This window comes from Puntigrus tetrazona, chromosome 15 (genome assembly GCF_018831695.1).
Source record: "Puntigrus tetrazona isolate hp1 chromosome 15, ASM1883169v1, whole genome shotgun sequence".
Taxonomy (NCBI): domain Eukaryota; kingdom Metazoa; phylum Chordata; class Actinopteri; order Cypriniformes; family Cyprinidae; genus Puntigrus; species Puntigrus tetrazona.
Genome location: NC_056713.1, coordinates 9559276 through 9576789, shown reverse-complemented (window position 1 = coordinate 9576789; position 17514 = coordinate 9559276). Strand labels below are relative to the sequence as shown.

Sequence of the window (17514 nt, the reverse complement as noted above, 5' to 3'; positions counted from 1 at the left end):
TGTTTTAGTTTTAGTAGTAATTCATCTTAATCTAAATAAAACACACGTATATCTCTGTGTGTGTGTGTGTGTGTGTGTGTGTGTGTGTGTGTGTGTGTGTGTGTGTGTGTGTGTGTGTGTGTGTTAAAGTTACATTTCGTTAAACTTTCATTTAATTGCAAAAAATGATTTTACGGTTTCAGTTAGCTAGTCAGCTTTTGCTTAATTCCAAAGGTACTGTAATGATATCAGAACTGTGAGAAAACGATACAGATATCAGCGGCTATGTTAAAAATACACACACCTACGAGTTTCGACGGGGCCCTTTCGGCTCACATTGTTCTCTTTAACAGCAACCGGTTCCGGTGATCGTGAACATTCCTGATCACTGACTGTCACACTCTGAGACGAGAAACACTTTCGAAGCGGATTACACCGCGGTTTATGGGATGAACCAAATATGCGACCAAGCTGGTTCCGGAAAAGTAAAAGCAGCGAGGGTTTCAGAGCAGCATGCGTTTAAAAATGTTACAATCCAACGTTGTTTTGTTCATTTTGCTTCATCACATGACTCATATTTTCAAGTAAGTCATACAAATAACTGACCAGAACGATTGCACGGAGGAGGACCACAAAATGCATACTCCGACTCCAGAGGTTTACGCGCTCGTGCAAAGCACTGGCTAGTTTCTCTGAGGACGTCTGTAGCATCAGCCCCGAGCAGTTTCCCGGTTCTCGAGAGGAAAGGCCGCGTTCACACTGCAGCAGAACGCGGGTGTCAATCCTGTTGCGTTTTCAGGAGCGTGTGTGAACGAGACATTTCGATCCCGAATTCTGCTGCTGTGTCAAAAAGCGGATTTGCGACAATCAAGGTTTGCTAGAACCAATTGCTAGAGCCTCTGAATCAAACTTAATGTCTTTGATGCACCTTTCAGCTGGAGAGCATCAGTCGTACTGACGCTTGTTTAAAACGTAAACTGTAAACCGGATTAAATGTGCACGCAGAGACGTGGCGCGTTAATTCGCACGAAAGCGGCAACAAACACAGAACGACGAGACCGGTTCAGCAGAGTGAGTTGTTTGAAAGGTGAAAAGTTCACAGAATGGCCTTTTCAAATTTGCTGAAGCCTGGCGCATTAAAGTGCGCGTGACATTTAAATATTCCATTAATATATAACCATCTTAGCTTCAGGCTGACACAACGTTAACCGTAGGTGTAAGCGACTGAAGAATTAAATAGTTGCATATACGACGTTATGTAAAATAATAATCACTGTTTTGACGAAATAATGCTCTATTACATCGAAAGAGGGATTCTTTTGAACCTGCATGTTAAATTAATACGAACTGCTATTTTTCTGCAGAGTCGCAATGATTGATGGCCCACTGCAACACATACGCCTACATGATATTTCACAAGGAACTAGAGGTTACTGAACATATTTCAAACGTGTTTTTCAATAACCGAGTAGATGTAATGACAAGCAACTGGTATTTCCTCATTTGGCTGTTTAGATGCGGTTACAATAAAGAGAGAGAACGGAGAATCTTATCTTATTTCACTAGACTGTAACTGGTTAGGTCTTTTTAGTGTTACGTGATTTTTTTTTTGTGGTGTGTGCTGCCCTCTTGTGGAGGTTGCGGGAGGTACTCAACGGGATCAGTAAACTTCAGCTTTATCCACCGCGCGAGATTACGGAACGACATTGACTCAGTCTTTTAGAAAGCGCGAAAAGTTTTTGCGTTTCTCTTAAACGCGTTCGTCTGCTCTCGAAGGCGTTTAAAAGCATTGTGAAATTACTCAAGTGGGCGTGTTGAAATCGCATGCAGTCCGTGGGAAACACTGTGCGGTTCGACGTAAAAGATGCGACTCTGGTGGGACTCGAACCCACAACCTTTGAATGGCCTCATTCAGAATCTAGAAGTCCAATGCGCTATCCATTGCGCCACAGAGCCCGGGGACGCGGCCGCTCGCGGTAGCTTTTGAGCGTTTCACGCGAGAGCTGTGGTCAGAAAGAACGGACCGCTAGTTTCTGTACAAACGAAGCCCGGTTAAAGATGAAGAGGAAATGTGTTTCCTGTCCAAGAACGAAGAGAGAGAACGAACAAGTCCACAGTTGGAAGACAACACTTAAACCCCAGAAGAACTTCATCTGTCGAAATTGATCGCAACTCGTGGCTGCGGCTTTTCACTTGCTGGTTATTGGTAGAAAAGCAGACGCTTCATAAGGCACCGCTGGGATTCGAACCCAGGATCTCCTGTTTACTAGACAGGCGCTTTAACCAACTAAGCCACGGCGCCGACCCGCGGGGTTCTCCTGGTCATTAATTGGAGGAGGGACGGTCTCAGCGCCTTAAAATTATTAAAATAAAACAAAAAATAAAATTCTTTTCCATCGATTGCTTTATAAGCTACAACCTTCATTGGCATGGGCTGCATGCTGTCTCAATTTCTATAAAGTACTCTGTTGGTTAAATCCTTTTTTTCGTATTGGGACCATATACATGACAAAAAGGTTTAACAATAAATAAGCGTAATACTGCTTTAAATTGCTGTCGTTTTTTTCCAAAAATTATTATTTTTTATTTGAATTAATAGCATTTTTTTTACCTGAGCCAAAATAAATATCGTTGTAACGCTTTCGTCAGGCATATTTTCTACAAAAATCAATTTATGGCACATTAAAAGATTAATTACTTTCACCCCAAATAGTGATTTTACATTTTACATTTATTTCGCCACTATCCTAATGCAATATTTCTCAGAACAAACCACAGAAAATCCTTTTTATTGGTTTTAATTGTGAAAAGTTTACGGTTGGTAATGTTTGTAATAGTGTTTGTACTTAAAACCATTAGATTTTTTTTTTTGTTTTCTTTCTTATTCAGCAGGATAGGAGCATAAAGCTCTATATAATTTGTTAAATAAAATTATAATAAAAAATAGAATTTCTGACAAATTCTCAAGTGACTTTGATACATGCCTAATCTGTGTGCAAAACCAAAATAGAATATTGTGAAAAAAACTTATTTCAAAAAAGTGAAACTTTCGTATTTGAGATTAATTACAAAAAACATTAAAACATTTTAAACAGTAAAACGTTTTTTTAGTTTGATTATTAGAGTTTAAAGCTCATAAAAGTCTAAATCCAGCATATCAAAAATATTAGAATATTTCCTAAAAATCAATCAAAAAGTATGTATATATATATATATATATATATATATATATATATATATATATATATATATATATATATATATATATATATATATATATTCTCTAGAGATATATAGAATATGGCGCCCTCTGGTGTTTGAGAAGAAAATAACATGCTTTTCTGTAAAACTTTTTTTTTTTTTACAAATATAGACATACATAGAAAACAAACAGAAACAAAGATAGGTATTGCCAGGGTAACAAACCAACCAAAAAATTAAACAGGCCTAAATAAATGAACATTTTACAAACACAAAAGAACACACAAATAAAGTTTTCATAGATAGAACTTTGACAGAACTTTGGAGAGTTGAGATAAATCAACTTTGAACAATAAAAGCAGAGGTTAGGAACTAACCAGACCTCTGCCTGTATGAAATTCAGTTAGTAGCAGACATTATTATTATTATTATGTTTTCAATATAAAAATAGCCTTTTTAAAATTCAGTTTTCACCAGCAATTACTAATGTCATTATTCAGAAATCACTTTAATATGCTGATCTGCTGCCCAGTATCATTATTACTGTGCATCCCCATAATTTCATATCATTGTCACCGGTTTATATTTCCAAGCAGGCATTTTTGGCTCAATCAAAAGTGAAAAATAGACATCAAAGTAACAGCATTTCGGCGAAATATAACTTTAACATAAATGTTTTCACGTGCATCCTTTCTGAATACACATGTAAATGTATTATATGTAATAATATAGTAATTATTAATAACACACTTATTCAACTCACATCGAGCCCAATGTTTCTAAAATATATTCTTGCGGCGTTTGAGAGCGTTAGGCCTACCAAGAACCCCGGGGAAACATTAGTAATAGCGCATTATAAAAGAGAGGTAGTGTAATAACAACGGCGTCGGTCGAAACCCTGGGGGCTGCAGGGGGCGTTTTCTATCCCTCTTTCCTGGTTTTGTCTGGGGGTTGGAGGAGACGAGCTCGTCTGTACGCACTTCACGGCGCTTCCGTCGGTTTCCTTCAGAAACTTGGAAACTGCAGGCGATGGACGAACACTAAAAGCGCCTCGCACCCCTTTCCGTCTCTTCCTTTCCCTTCATACCACCCTTTCCTCGAAGGCGTCGCGTTTACCGAAACGAGGTAAGAAGCACGCGTTTGTTTGTAGCAACAGAGTTAACGGCTCGACTCGAAACGTCTCTTCTTAAAATCTTCTTTTGAAATGTTTGTGTCTGTCATAACACTACTACAGACAGCGCGTGTTTAGTTCACGTAATCACGCACAAGACGCGCGCGCTGCGCTAAAAGTATATATAAAAGGCACCGCGACAAATTCAGCCGCAAATTAGGGGTTTTCTTTGTTCTCTGGTTTACTCGGGATTAACAGATACAGATTAGCGAGTCATCACCCATGCCGCTCTAAGCATGCAACTACTAACTCGTTCTGTCGCGTTACCACTGAAGTAACGAGACAGGCCGTTGTTTTATACTCCAGCCAGAGCTTCGTCCGGGCCAGCCATTGCTCGTTCCTCCCTTAACCGCGTGCCGTGTTATAAAATGCCAAGCTGTGATTCATAACTTGAGCGTTTCTTTCCCCCGCAGAAGCATCACCATGAGCGTGCTGCCCCCTGTGCGGAAAGACCGCGTGATCGGCCGGCTTCCCAAGGTAGGTGCTTCACACACAGCCAGCTGATGCCCGAGGCCTTGTTCGTCCTCAAACGCGTTTCCTCCACCCTTGCAGTGCTTCAGTAAAGGCGCCGCTCTGAACACAGAGGACGAGTTCCAGGGCAAGGTGAAGACGGCCTGCCAGCAGCAGAGGACGGGAACTGTGGGGTGAGGAGATGGCTTTCCATGAGCCGGTGGTTTCGGGAGATTCCCAGAAACATCCGGCTTTGTTTCACCAAGCGCCTTTTTTTTTGTCCAGTAGGTTTAAGATCTCCAAGGTCATTGTAGTGGGCGATCTGGCGGTGGGGAAGACCTGTTTGATCAACAGGTGAGTTAACCAGTTTAACGGCTGGATGGAAGAATTCAGCTCGCCGTTGGCCCGGATACGGTCATTTGTTTCTGTCGAAATGTACTTTTTTTTTTTTTAGATTTTGTAAAGACGTCTTTGACAAAAATTACAAGGCCACCATTGGCGTGGACTTTGAAATGGAGAGGTTTGAAGTTCTCGGGGTCCCTTTTAGCTTACAGCTGTAAGTACGTTTGACCGCAGCCCGGCTAGCTTTAAACGAGTCCTTTCTGTAGTTATTCCAAATCAGTTTTTGTTTCAAACTTTCAGGTGGGACACTGCGGGACAAGAGAGGTTTAAATGCATTGCCTCTACGTACTACAGAGGAGCTCAAGGTATACGACTCGACAAAAAAATGATATAAAATAATGCTTATATATATATATATATATATACTGTATATATACATATATAGACTTTTAATATATTGTAGATATTATGCCTAACAATAGTTTATTTCTATATACTATAAAGTATAAAATGAGGTAGTGGTAATAAAAGTATAATAGCTAAGTAATTATAGGGCTGCACAATTAATCAAATTGACAATTATGAATGCCACAATTACATAATCGTTCAAAAAAAGCAATAATTGTTCAAAGTCCACTTGTGTTGCTTAAGATGTTTTTTTCTTTCTACAGGTTATCTTACTTTTCCATTGTTTTATTTATAGTTTTAGTTTAATATTATAATATCATGCATATTTTTTTAGCTTAGTACTATAGAAAGCGTCATAAGCGTCATTCCGTGTAAATTGTGTTAATCGTAATTAATAATCACAATTACAGTTTCAAGCGAATAACCAACAATTATGATTTGTGTCATAATCTTGCAGCCCTAAGTTATTATATTTAATGTTTTTCAAATATGTTATTTAAAATAGTGCTGTCAAACATCAAAAAAGTTTTTTACATATATATATATATATATATATATATATATATATATATATATATATACAGACATACAGTATATATTTGAAAATATTAATTGTATATACTTTTATATTTATATTCTTGGATTTTATATTATATAAAATATATTTCATGTACAAATATAATTTATTTCTTAAATATATATACATGCACGTGTTTGTATTTATATATACATAATAAATATGCACAGTACACACACACACACATTATGTAAACAGGAACTTTTATTTAGGATGCGATTAGCACTCATTTGTGCACACTATCTTTTTCTTAACCTTTGAGGTACTCATCTTCCTTTGCCACTGGTGTTTTTCAGCTGTAATCATTGTGTTTGATCTGACTGATGTGGCTTCGCTGGAGCATACAAGGTAAATGACATCCTCACTGTAATTCAGGGTTAACAAATACACAGCGCGCTTCATGCATTGAAATGTATCGTCCTCTTCTAAAGGCAATGGCTGGAGGACGCAATGAAAGAGAATGATCCTACCAGTGTATTACTCTTCTTGGTTGGCACAAAGAAAGATCTGAGTGTGAGTGGCAGTTTTTATTTTTTTTTATTGACATATATATATATATATATTAACATTCCTGACCATGCATAATCCAGTACAATGTGTCTTCCCTCCAGTCTCCTGCACAGTATACACTGATTGAGCAGGATGCCATTAAACTGGCAGATCAGATGAAAGCAGAGTACTGGGCTGTGTCTGCTTTGTCTGGTGAGTTGCTGTCTATAGAGATTGCTTCAGCGTATTATATTATCGCAAAGTCACATCTGGAAACCCCAGACAGGAGCTGCTGCTGTTTACGTTGTTTAACTACTCTTTTTTTTTTGTCGCTGTAGGGGAGAATGTGAGAGAGTTTTTCTTCAGAGTGGCATCTTTAACATTTGAGGCCAATGTTCTGGCAGAACTGGAGAAAAGTGGATCCAGACGTATTGGAGAAGTTGTTCGTAAGTGCATTAAAGATCACCAAAAGTTGCTGAAAAATGTACTCACCTTCAGACCATCCGAGATGCGGACGGGTTTCGGGGAGCAGCGCTCACCAGTGGATCCTTCGGAGTGAATGGGTGCCGTCGGAATGAGACACAGCTGATAAAAACATCACAGCATTATGACGGCACCCATTCACTGCAGAGTAGCTAATGTAATGCTACATTTCTCCAAATCTCGTTAAATTGAACAAAAAAACTCATCTGCATCCCGGATGGCCTGTAGAACAATATACTTTCAGCCATATTTCATTTTCATTTTTTCATCGACGTTATTTAATCCACTGGAATTTTATTGCATGATGAAAAAAAAGGTAATTAGATTATTATTTCCCCTGCCTGAATGTGAACTGAATTTATTAAAAGAGAAAAATCATTACAGAGTCAGACATTATTACATATGAAAAGATAACGAAGCAGTGATTTTCTGTAGAATACGATGCACAGATGAACAATACATAGTTATAAACTTCTTATTTAATGCAATGAAACTTTTTTTTCTCCTCACAGAAATCAACAGCAACTCAAATAACCTGTATGCAACTTCTAAGAAGAAACAGACCAACTGTTGTCAGTAAAGAGCGGTCATGTGAAAATGCAATCGTTTGCACCAGCATATAATGGTACCAAAGGAAAACACACACACGGATGTACTATGCACGTACGTAGGGAGAGTCTACATGAGAACAGATGCACAATATTTCAACTATGAGACTGTAGAGAGCAGCGTTTTTTATATTTATAGAGTGTAACTGAATATCTGCTGCATGAAAGAAAACATTCCTTGATGGGAATCCCGTAAAGAGCTCTATGCACAATCATCATCAGTGATTATTATACTGTGCTAATTAAAAGTAATATTTTTATTTGGCATTTTGCTCAGTTTACATTCAGTAGTGATTTTAAAAGCTACACAGGAGTATCACGCACGAGTTGCACAAAAAGCAATAAACAGCGATAAATATATTTTTCTATATCTATATCCTGTTTATTAAAAGGGTCGTTTTCCTTGAACTTTTATAGATTTTTTTTTTGATACAGATTCGTAATCTTGCTGTAAAGATTTTAAAACGCTAATTTCCCGTGATTTACTTTTTTTATCCTTAATAAAATTTCCTTAAATAAGCCGTTTATTTAATTTTTTTCAAGACAATAAATAAATAATAAACCCCACACGTGTCAATATATAATGTCATTTGATTAAATACTGATTTTAATACCGTTCAAGTTCATCATTATTGATTATTTCACCATTTTCAAGTTTGTAATCTAAGCTACAACCTTAAAATTGCAATTTAAAAGTTCCCGTGAATATTATTTAGCGATTTCTCAATTTAACTTAACCACTAAAGCTCTTAAAAGACTCCAGGTGCTGAGCGTCTATCTGAGACTGCAGCTCTTTTGGGATGCAGTGGGAATATTTATAGTTTTCCTTTAGCCACTTTCCCCCCTCGCTGTTCTCAATGGCCACGGCGGCAATGCCTGCAAAGGACGGAGAAGTAACAGCGCTAATTTTACCGTCTTAATCGAGCCCGCTGATTAAGTTAGACCCTCTCGCAGAAAGAAGCCGTGCACATGTGCGCCATATCTCCCAGAAACAAATATAACAAGAAAGTCGATAAACCCTACTTCGGTTACATCGTTTGTTTCAATAGCCCTCTAAATGGAGAATCAACATCAGAGAAAGATATTAAGGTGGCTTCGGGTGGAGAGAGGAAGTGGATAAAATCTTTCAAAACGTTTTACGCTTACCTACAACAGCAGCTCCTTGATTCTCCACCAGTTTAATAGCTGCTCTCATAGTACCTCCAGTCTCGATCCACTGGTCTACTATAAGAACCCGCAGACCTGAAGTACATCATAATATTGATCACTTATGGTATTACTAAGAAGTAGATGCGCCTTCAACGGCGTTGGTGGCGCATCTACGGTCATGGTGACGATGTATGAGTTCACATGCATCAGTACCTGGCTTTAACACATCGACTCGCACTTCCATCAGTTTCTCTCGTCCGGAGTAGTCGCTGTAGTCCTGAGCGCGAGTTTCAACACATAAGTGTCCCGCTTTTCGGATGGCCAGAAACCCTTTTCCTAAAGTCACGGCCACAGCTGAACCTGAAGTTGCGGGGTACAATACACACAATCGATTTTTTACAGACAATGTCCTTTCGGTTTATGCGCTTCGTGATTTAGAGACGGTCCCTAAGTTTATATCCCACTCTATATTTAGCTTGTTTGCAGAGGAGTTATATTTATATATATATGTATGTACTGCAACACGTGAACTGAGCTAAGAATACTCTCTTGAGTTCTGACCGTCTTGCTCCACGCCAGCCACGAAAGAGAACGTTTCATACCGAGGATGAAGCCCATGGCATCTATTCCAGCCACCAGGTCAACGGTCTCGTTCTGGAACGGTTTGAGAAGATCTTTTACGCAATCTGACAGGGCCTGGATTAGTCGAGAGCGACAGAAAACAGTGAGCAGAGAGCGTAAACCGGCAGTCGAACGCTAGAGCGTCTTTATTTTTCGGACATCAAGATGCACGGTTTTAAAGGTTTGACTCGCAACAAGAGCAGTCGTTTACCTGTGAATTGCAATAAACCCTTGATGGATCGAGCCATGCAAATTTTGGACCCTTTGTGTTTGGTGCCATTAGAGACAAGTACCAGCCCTCTTCTCTCTTTTGGGGAACTGTTAAAACATCCATTCTGGGAAGACCGCCGGACGTCTGAAAGCTCACTTCGGTAGCGGCGTGTGGCCGATTTGGTGTCGAGTTGGAGTACTGGGTAAAGTGGGCGTGAGCCACAAACCAGAGCACTTACTGGGTCGCTGCTTTTAAAAACAAGCATGTTTGGCGCCCCCACCCCCCTAACAAACTGTAAACGTTAATGTTTGATAACGCACTTGTAGCCCACTCCGTTATATTTCTATGAACTGGAGTAGTTCCAGGCTTGAGCCAAAGACGAGGGGTTAACTGTCTACTTTGGCAGCTGCTAAATTCTGAGAGATGGTTCTCAGGTTAAGTAAATAAAAAAAAGTGAAAGAAAGGACCCGTGATATATCTTTTAAATAAATGCTCAATAACGTCGCGTTGCGCTACAGCGCGACTGACTCCTGGGACTAACCGAGGCTGATTGCGCTCATGATATCTATCCGCAGTACGGCGGCGTGTCCAGAAGCGGAGAGCAATATATCCCTCCGCGACATCAGCCGAGGCGCTCAGTAGTGTTTAGGCACAGGAGCCAAGTGCGAATATGAGAGATTCAGAAAGAGCGAGAACCGCCGATAATGGGTTGTGTGTAGGTTTAAATCAGGCTGCGATTCGTCCTGATGCTTTACAAATAATAGTCTTTTTCAGCCCAAAGACTTGAAGTCAGTCGGCAGTGAATAAAGCCTAAAAACATAGCCTATATAGGTACCGTAGTGTAATGCGTTTCCACTTATTTTGCGGGGACATTCCTTATAGGCGAAGGCTAATGGTTTTTAAAGGGTATTTTCTATGCCGTTACCCGAATCCTACACATAAACCTACCCTCTCAGAAAAACATTCTACTATTTTAGATTTTCTAAACATTTCGATATGATTTATAAGTTGTTTTACTCACGGGCAGAAAAAAAGATTATGTCAAAATGTAGCCCACTGGTAGGATATTACCATACCATATGGGGCACATTAGGTCCATATATATATATATATATATATATATATATATATATATATATATATATATATATATATATATATATATATATATATATATATATATATAAATAAAATAGAAATCATGTGTATTTATATGTTTGATCTGTACCGTAACAAAAGTGCAGTTCGACAAAAGCTATACGATGGTCAATAAAAAAGGTTAGGAAAGCTTCTGCACACATGGTAGCAGGAATATATTTTTATGCTGAAGGAATGACAATAACTATACCATGGAAAAAAATATAGGGGGAAACACTAAACGACTAAACGCATTTATGCGCAGTTGCACCTCATATGCATCCATAAAATCCACAAAAGATCGAAATTATGATTCAGTGGATCATTTCATTTTTGAATCTTTTAGTCTTTTGCGTTTTATTTTCTGAAGAAATGTCCAGCCCGGTCTCGTGGAAATGCATAAACAATACAAAAAAAAAAAAACCGGCGTATTGATGCGCAAAACGGCTTTTGGCTTAAATATGACACGCACGTGTCTGGCGTGCATATAATTAGCAGTTTTCACGTACACGTCATCCAACAACCCTAATACCATCGCGCACGATATACACGCCAAGTTAACCTCGTATCAGATGGGAAAAGGGTTCCTTTTTTGATATCCGAAAATCACGCGCAATCAAAGAGAACGGATTCCGGCGCAGGCCTACATCAAACCTCACGAGCACGGTCATGAAAAGTGTTCTGCTCCAAGAACTGATGTGCTATAGCATAATAAACCCTTTAAAGAAAATGCGCCGTGGTGAAGCAGCAGTTCGTGGTGCAGGCTCACGCGCTGGTTAATAGTCTGGCAAAAGTTTTTAATGAGCAGGCAATTAAATGAATACTACATCGGACTGATTTTCCAACAATGTCGCATGTTGCCTCTGGTGATTTTACATCATTTGCTTCCTCCCCCACCAATCCGATTTCTCGGCCAAAGCCCACTGTTGGACTCAACGGGGGCTCTCTGAAAGCCGCCCATAAATATTTTGCTTTTAGACTTGCGCGTAGCCTGCTCAAGTCCTGATCGATTTGGTCATTTTGTTAGTACCCGCACCTTTTTCAGCAGATATGGGCTAGCCTGTGTTAATAAATAATAATGAGTTAAATACATAATAATAACCCGGGACGGACGATATTAACCGTATGATGTTTTTCTTAGAATTGCAGCACTGGTGAGCTACAAAGGCCTTGTTAAACGACTTCAAAAGCAACAGCCACACGAGCAATTGCCATTTAATTCACATACAGACAACGGCAAACGTGGGTTCTCTCCTCAAACGACTCTTTTTCACTTTACTGGCGCCCGCGTCTGCTAAAAGTCCCAAAGTCGAGATCCGCGTAACCATAGGAAAACGCGCCGACGTTCGGCAACCGCGCGGAGATCTTCATTGGTCTGCATTGAAAAAGCCCACTGTTCCAAATTAGGTCACTACCCATTTCTTTTGTGAAATTAGAATGCCCAATCTCGTTGGGTCGGGAGAATCACCCCATCTCTTGTTACTATGGAAAGCGCCGAGAGGAACCTCCTCCTTGCTGCGTCACCGAAGTAAATCTCGAGGTGTGGGGAGAGATGGGGTTACTTGCGGTCAGAACACACACACACATATATCCATTACACCCTACATTCATCATGCGGGATTACAAATTCCGGTGCGCGTGCACACAGCAAACACTGCTTGATTAAAAAGAACCTGCGTTTAAAACAGTTAACCATGTTTTTTTCCTCTGTGATGTGACTTTGAGGGGTTTAAGTGGGTCATCTTTTAAGTAGTGTGTTCAGACGTTTCATCTCTCCTAGCGCAGTCACCTCAACTCAAAGAGGATTGAAACAAAACACCAACTGCATTTGCGATAAATAAATAAACGGATGAATTGCTTGCGATCTGACTTTTTTTATTATTAATTTGACGTTGTTTGAAAGCACCTAAATATATCTAAAAATATGAGTCTAAATAGAATTAATACCCTGCGTAAGGTTGCATTGAATGGGCTATACTTGCAATTCTGTTTTAGGCTACGCATGCTTTTAACCGTAACGCCTTGCCTTCTATCGTCTTAAAACGTAATTAAGAAATAAGAATAAAGCGGAAAGAGCTATCTCTCGCAAATCAGAGAAATACGAATTTGCATTTTGCACGTATATAAGGTCCGCTGGGAATGAGAGTACGCTGGAAATCATTGCACATTGTTCACTTGCCACGGGAACGCCAGGAGGAGGAAACAGATGCACATTAGGGTATTCAGGTTCATTGGAGGAGGAAAGGGTTAATTAAATGACAGACCCCTCCCATTATTGAACGGCAATATATTAATAGGCACGGCAGCCGGTGAAAGAAGCCGGTGCTCGTCGGAGAGGAGAGGCTGCGGTGCTGTCTGAGACTCCGTGGTGCTGAAAGTGCCGCCCGCCGCGATGTGGTCCGTGTTTTTCGTGTTTCTGTCTTATCTAGACAGGAACTTCGTCAAAGGCGAATTCCTGAGCCAAGCTCTAGACGCAGAAAAAGAGAGCAAAGAGCTTTTTTACATGCTGAACAACACTCTTTGCGCCAAAAGTTCGGTCGCGGGAGAGTATCACCTCCATCAGGTCACCGACGGGGCTGAAGAGGTCCGCTCGGTGCACGACTCCGAGGGCCGCCTGGTCGACTGCTCCGTCATCCAAAACCAAATGCAGGTCAAATCCTTCATGCACGTGTGCAGACTCGGGCTGAGGAACCAAATGGGCTCCGATCTGAAGATGAGTTTGACCGGGGTGTCCGAGGCGAAGGCGAACTGTAGAAAGCTGAAGTCTAAAGGCGACAGGAACGCGATCGCGACGAAACGAGCAAAAGAGGCGAAGTCCGACGCGGCGAACGGCAAAAGACGCGAGCCAAGCGAGGCTTCACTTATCCCGGGACGCTTTGGTGTGGAGCAGGAAACATCGCGGACACTTACGATCAGTTAGGTGAGCTGACGTTAATTCACTGACTCCAGTAGCGTATTTTTTGTCGTTTTCGTTCTGCGTAGCAGGTGTTTAGGCATTTTGTGCATGTGATTTTTTTTGTTCCCACAGGAGAATTTGAAGAGACCGACAAGTGTTGCCGCGTTCACGATCACTGCCCCTATGTCATCCATGCGTTCTCTTCCAATTATGGATATACCAACTTTAAATGGCACTCCCTTAGCCACTGCGACTGCGACAATAAGTAAGTTCGATGTGATCCAGAAGTTTGACAGATGACAGCAGCATGGCATGCAATAGGCTACTCCTTTTAAAACGACTTTTACTGTTGCCTATATGCCGTTTTTACAGCTTTAAATTAATCGTGAGACAATTATTATTGGAACTGCAGTGCTTTTTATTTTATTCTATCGATTTGAAGGACTGAAACGATGGAAAACCATATGCAAACAAACGTATAGTTAACCTACATAACATTAACGTGCTTCATTTGGAGATGTCACAACAATCAACACCATTTAATGTTGGCTGAAAATGATTTTCTATAGAACCATCACAAGGAGAACTACATTTAAGGCTTAGATCAGGTAGAACAAAATTAAGTTAATGTACAGAATTTTTTTCAAGTGTTTGAAATTAGTTGACTAACTTATGTTTTTTTTATTTAAATGTAGCTAAAATAAATGGTTTGCAACCACTTATCACTTAAAAATATAGATAGATTGTGTTTGCAGCAGTTTTTGCAGTGTATTTTTTCAAAAAGTTTTTTTAGCTGATGTCAAAAAATAGACAATTTTGAAATCATCTATAAATCTATTTAAGATAATAAACATTTGTACGCTTACATTTGCGTCTTACAGCTTAAAGGAATGCCTGCGACTTGTCAATGACACTTCTTCCCGAGTGGTTGGACAAGCATTCTTCAATGTGATCGAAGTCCCTTGCTTTGAGTTTACCTTTGAAGAGCAGTGTGTTGAGCGTCACTGGTACGGGGTGTAAGTATCCAATTATCTATCAGTTTCCTTCCTTATATTCTGGCGTACAGTCTACAGCAGTCAAATTAATAGTTAGATTAATGCATAAATTTTTGCTCTTCTCTCCATGATAAAGGTGTAAGAAGTATGACAGAGTTCCTGTAGCAGTAATTAAAGAATCAATCCCTTATGACTTTGGAGGCATTGATGTCATTGATGTATTGACAATCGCTCCTCCCAAGATGAAATTATCAGATGAAGAAAAGCAGAATGCGACAACCTCTGAAAGCACAACGCAGTCATCGGTCGAATCAAAGACCGCCGCTCCAGAAGAGCCCTCGCTCACTAACGTGGTGACGGCTGCGGAGGATTTCATTAAAGTGCTCGCCACAGTCTCCACCTCTCAAAGCTCGTCCGCAGACGCAGGTAAAGGAGAAACTCAGACGTCAGAGAAGAAGAGGAAGAAAAACTCCAGCAAGAAGAAAAAAGAAAACAAGAAGAAGAGAGGAAAGGGTAAAGGCAGGAAGAAGAACAAAAAGCTTGACGCCGTGTTAAAGGTCGACGAAGGAACCACCGGAGCTCCGCCGACCGGTCAAACGGAGGAGGTCATGGGTAAGAACAACTTTGCGGAGGGAGCAGCGAGGATGAATCGGTTTAGGATAAAAGACAGCAATTTCATGAACAGCGAGCTAGACTCTGAAGGAAATACTAATAAGATGATGAGAGATGATCCTCAGAGGACAGTGAATGTTAATCAGGATGTTGTTACCGTTACTGCCTCGATAAAGAGGGATAAAGAACCAGGGATTGTAGAGCACAGTCAGGCAAACGGCACAGAGTTAGTCTCCACCTCTCCTACAGCTCACATTACCCCAGTTGTGCACGATAAGACCAGAGCTAAGCTGAGACAAAGAGCTGGAAAGAAAAGGCAAAAAAAACCCAACCCTATTACAGAAGCCAAGGAAGAAACTCTCTCGACTAGACAGTCTGAAGGTGTCAGCCTCTTAACGCCGACACCGGAGAGTCCAACGGCCGCTGTAAGGAACGAGGCGAGTACCATTCACGCGGAAGAAAAGGGACCTACTACACAAAAAACACCCATTGTTAGAACAAAAAGGCCAGGTTCGGTAAAGGGAGAAGGAAGAAAGAGAACGAGAAAAGTCATTGCTTCCTCTACAGAAGAAACTCCTCGTGATATCAGCTCTCAGGATCCATTGCTGTTCACAGGTTCTGCAACTGTCACGCAAAGCGATGTACTAGAGAGACTGGGATTGGACCGATTCGAAAAACCATCGGAAAGTTTGAGGGACAGCAATGCCAGAAGGAACAAAGGAAGGCGTGTAGTCAAAATCTGCTACGAAGCCGTTTTGCCCGAAGCCGCAGACACGACACCCCTCACAACTCTGATCGAAAAGGACACCGAGTCTCAGTTGAAGGATCCTGAGATAAACACGGCACCAATGTTTCCGCTCCTACAGACTAACACGCCATCCTCGGCAACCCGCAGACCTAGGAACACAAAAATAAAGAGACACAGGGAGCGAGGAAATCGAGAAAAGCGTGGAAAAGCTAAGAGAGAATGAAACTCAAGAAGCTCCACGTGGTGCGACCAAATGGTTTTTTTATCTCCTAGGCTGCCATATGATATTGTTTTAACAAGCAGCATGTTTTTACCTTCTCTGTTTTTATAGCTCCGTTGATGGTAGACTGACAGATCAGATCAGTTTTATGAAGCATGTGTTTCCCGACATGATTGCTGAATAAAGTAAATAGAGCATTGGTTTTGCGTGGTCTGAGAAAACATTCCTCTTCTTCACAGTATGTTAAGTGTTCTTCCAGGTAACCTGATTATTTACAACATGTGCCCTTCTCTATAAAAAAACGTCATGTACCTGCAGTGCATCGAGTCCATTTATATAGTCTTTGTTCTAACATCGACTTTGGCCTTTTAGGCCGTTGCCATTGGACTTAAGCAGAGAGGGTCACATTCTTCTCAAAGGATAATCTGCTTTAGGTACTTCACCCACCCTCCGACATTAAACAAGTATTGTAACATTGGACTGAAATCTCCCATCAGCTGACCCTCACATGCTCTTGTTAGAAAGCAATTGCGGATTGAAGCTCTGCGGTTTCAAGCCACGGCATTACAATAATGCATATTAACTAGCAATCACTTAATGTAGAGGTTTGAACATCCATCTGCTAATCAGGACTTGAACTGTTGGGGCCACTGAAAATGTACGTTTCGGCAGGGTTTTCAAACATGTTCTCTGGGAACACACACGCATTCAAATGAGGGAACGCCCAAATTTATTCATATTATGTCCTGAGCCGATCATCACGCCATTTTGCATCACACCGACTTCCTCCTCCGCTGTACTCAGCAGTTTCAAAGTGTGTGAAAACAATGTGGAGCCTCATACAAGCTCCCTGGTTCCCAGACATGGAGAAATATTCCAGCATTCAGAGGGTGCAGACGTTATGAAATAACACACATTCCAAAACAGTACAATAGTATCACTTACAAAGCATAAAAGACAATTCATGATTGATTCGGCCGCGTTTCGTGCTGTTATGGTCGTGGAAATGGGGTTAAGAGGGCGGGACTGCGTTCCCATGAGAACAAGAGGCTTTTGCTGAGTAACTGCCCGTTCTGTCCGCATGCTGAGACGAGACGTGACAGGTCATCTAAGACCACAGAGAAACTCCAATGAAACTCCCGAGCAGGTAAAAAGTACAAGAAGTGCATAAAAAAACGAATCTATGTTGGGTTTAAAGCAACATAATGTTAATGAGT

The 17514-nt window shown here is 40.6% G+C and overlaps 3 protein-coding genes and 2 non-coding genes across 8 annotated transcripts; 2 read left to right on the top strand and 3 right to left on the bottom strand.

Annotated features, from left to right (window-relative positions):
- Positions 1-1846: 1846 nt before the first annotated feature.
- On the bottom strand, positions 1847-1935 carry trnar-ucu. The gene is given in 2 exon segments: positions 1847-1882; positions 1899-1935. It is a non-coding gene; the product is annotated as a tRNA-Arg (tRNA).
- Positions 1936-2207: 272 nt separating this feature from the next.
- Positions 2208-2281, bottom strand: trnat-agu. Its single transcript has one exon. It is a non-coding gene; the product is annotated as a tRNA-Thr (tRNA).
- A 1774-nt stretch (positions 2282-4055) lies between these two features.
- Positions 4056-8130, top strand: rab34a (RAB34, member RAS oncogene family a). Of its 4 annotated transcripts, none has more exons than XM_043259900.1 (11): positions 4072-4305; positions 4765-4828; positions 4904-4995; positions 5087-5155; positions 5256-5357; positions 5444-5508; positions 6425-6476; positions 6560-6641; positions 6740-6830; positions 6956-7063; positions 7613-8130. In XM_043259900.1, exons 2-11 carry the CDS (start codon positions 4775-4777, stop codon positions 7678-7680), a joined length of 783 nt encoding a protein of 260 aa, XP_043115835.1. In that variant the 5' UTR covers positions 4072-4305; positions 4765-4774; the 3' UTR covers positions 7681-8130. The 4 variants fall into 4 exon arrangements, with proteins under 4 accessions (XP_043115833.1, XP_043115834.1, XP_043115835.1 ...); XM_043259901.1 differs by having other exon boundaries at positions 4076-4305; positions 5090-5155; XM_043259898.1 differs by having other exon boundaries at positions 4056-4305; positions 6956-8130.
- Positions 8131-8281: 151 nt separating this feature from the next.
- zgc:174895 (uncharacterized protein LOC100126024 homolog) lies at positions 8282-10486 on the bottom strand. Its single transcript, XM_043259902.1, has 5 exons — positions 9690-10486; positions 9460-9553; positions 9071-9217; positions 8855-8950; positions 8282-8584 (listed from the first exon to the last, which is right to left on the bottom strand). The coding sequence occupies exons 1-5, from the start codon at positions 9810-9812 to the stop codon at positions 8442-8444; spliced, it is 603 nt and encodes a 200-aa protein (XP_043115837.1). The 5' UTR covers positions 9813-10486; the 3' UTR covers positions 8282-8441.
- A 541-nt stretch (positions 10487-11027) lies between these two features.
- On the top strand, positions 11028-16498 carry proca1 (protein interacting with cyclin A1). The gene is made up of 4 exons (XM_043258232.1): positions 11028-13746; positions 13855-13987; positions 14604-14738; positions 14854-16498. The coding sequence occupies exon 4, from the start codon at positions 14960-14962 to the stop codon at positions 16298-16300; it is 1341 nt and encodes a 446-aa protein (XP_043114167.1). The 5' UTR covers positions 11028-13746; positions 13855-13987; positions 14604-14738; positions 14854-14959; the 3' UTR covers positions 16301-16498.
- The last annotated feature ends 1016 nt before the right edge of the window (positions 16499-17514 follow it).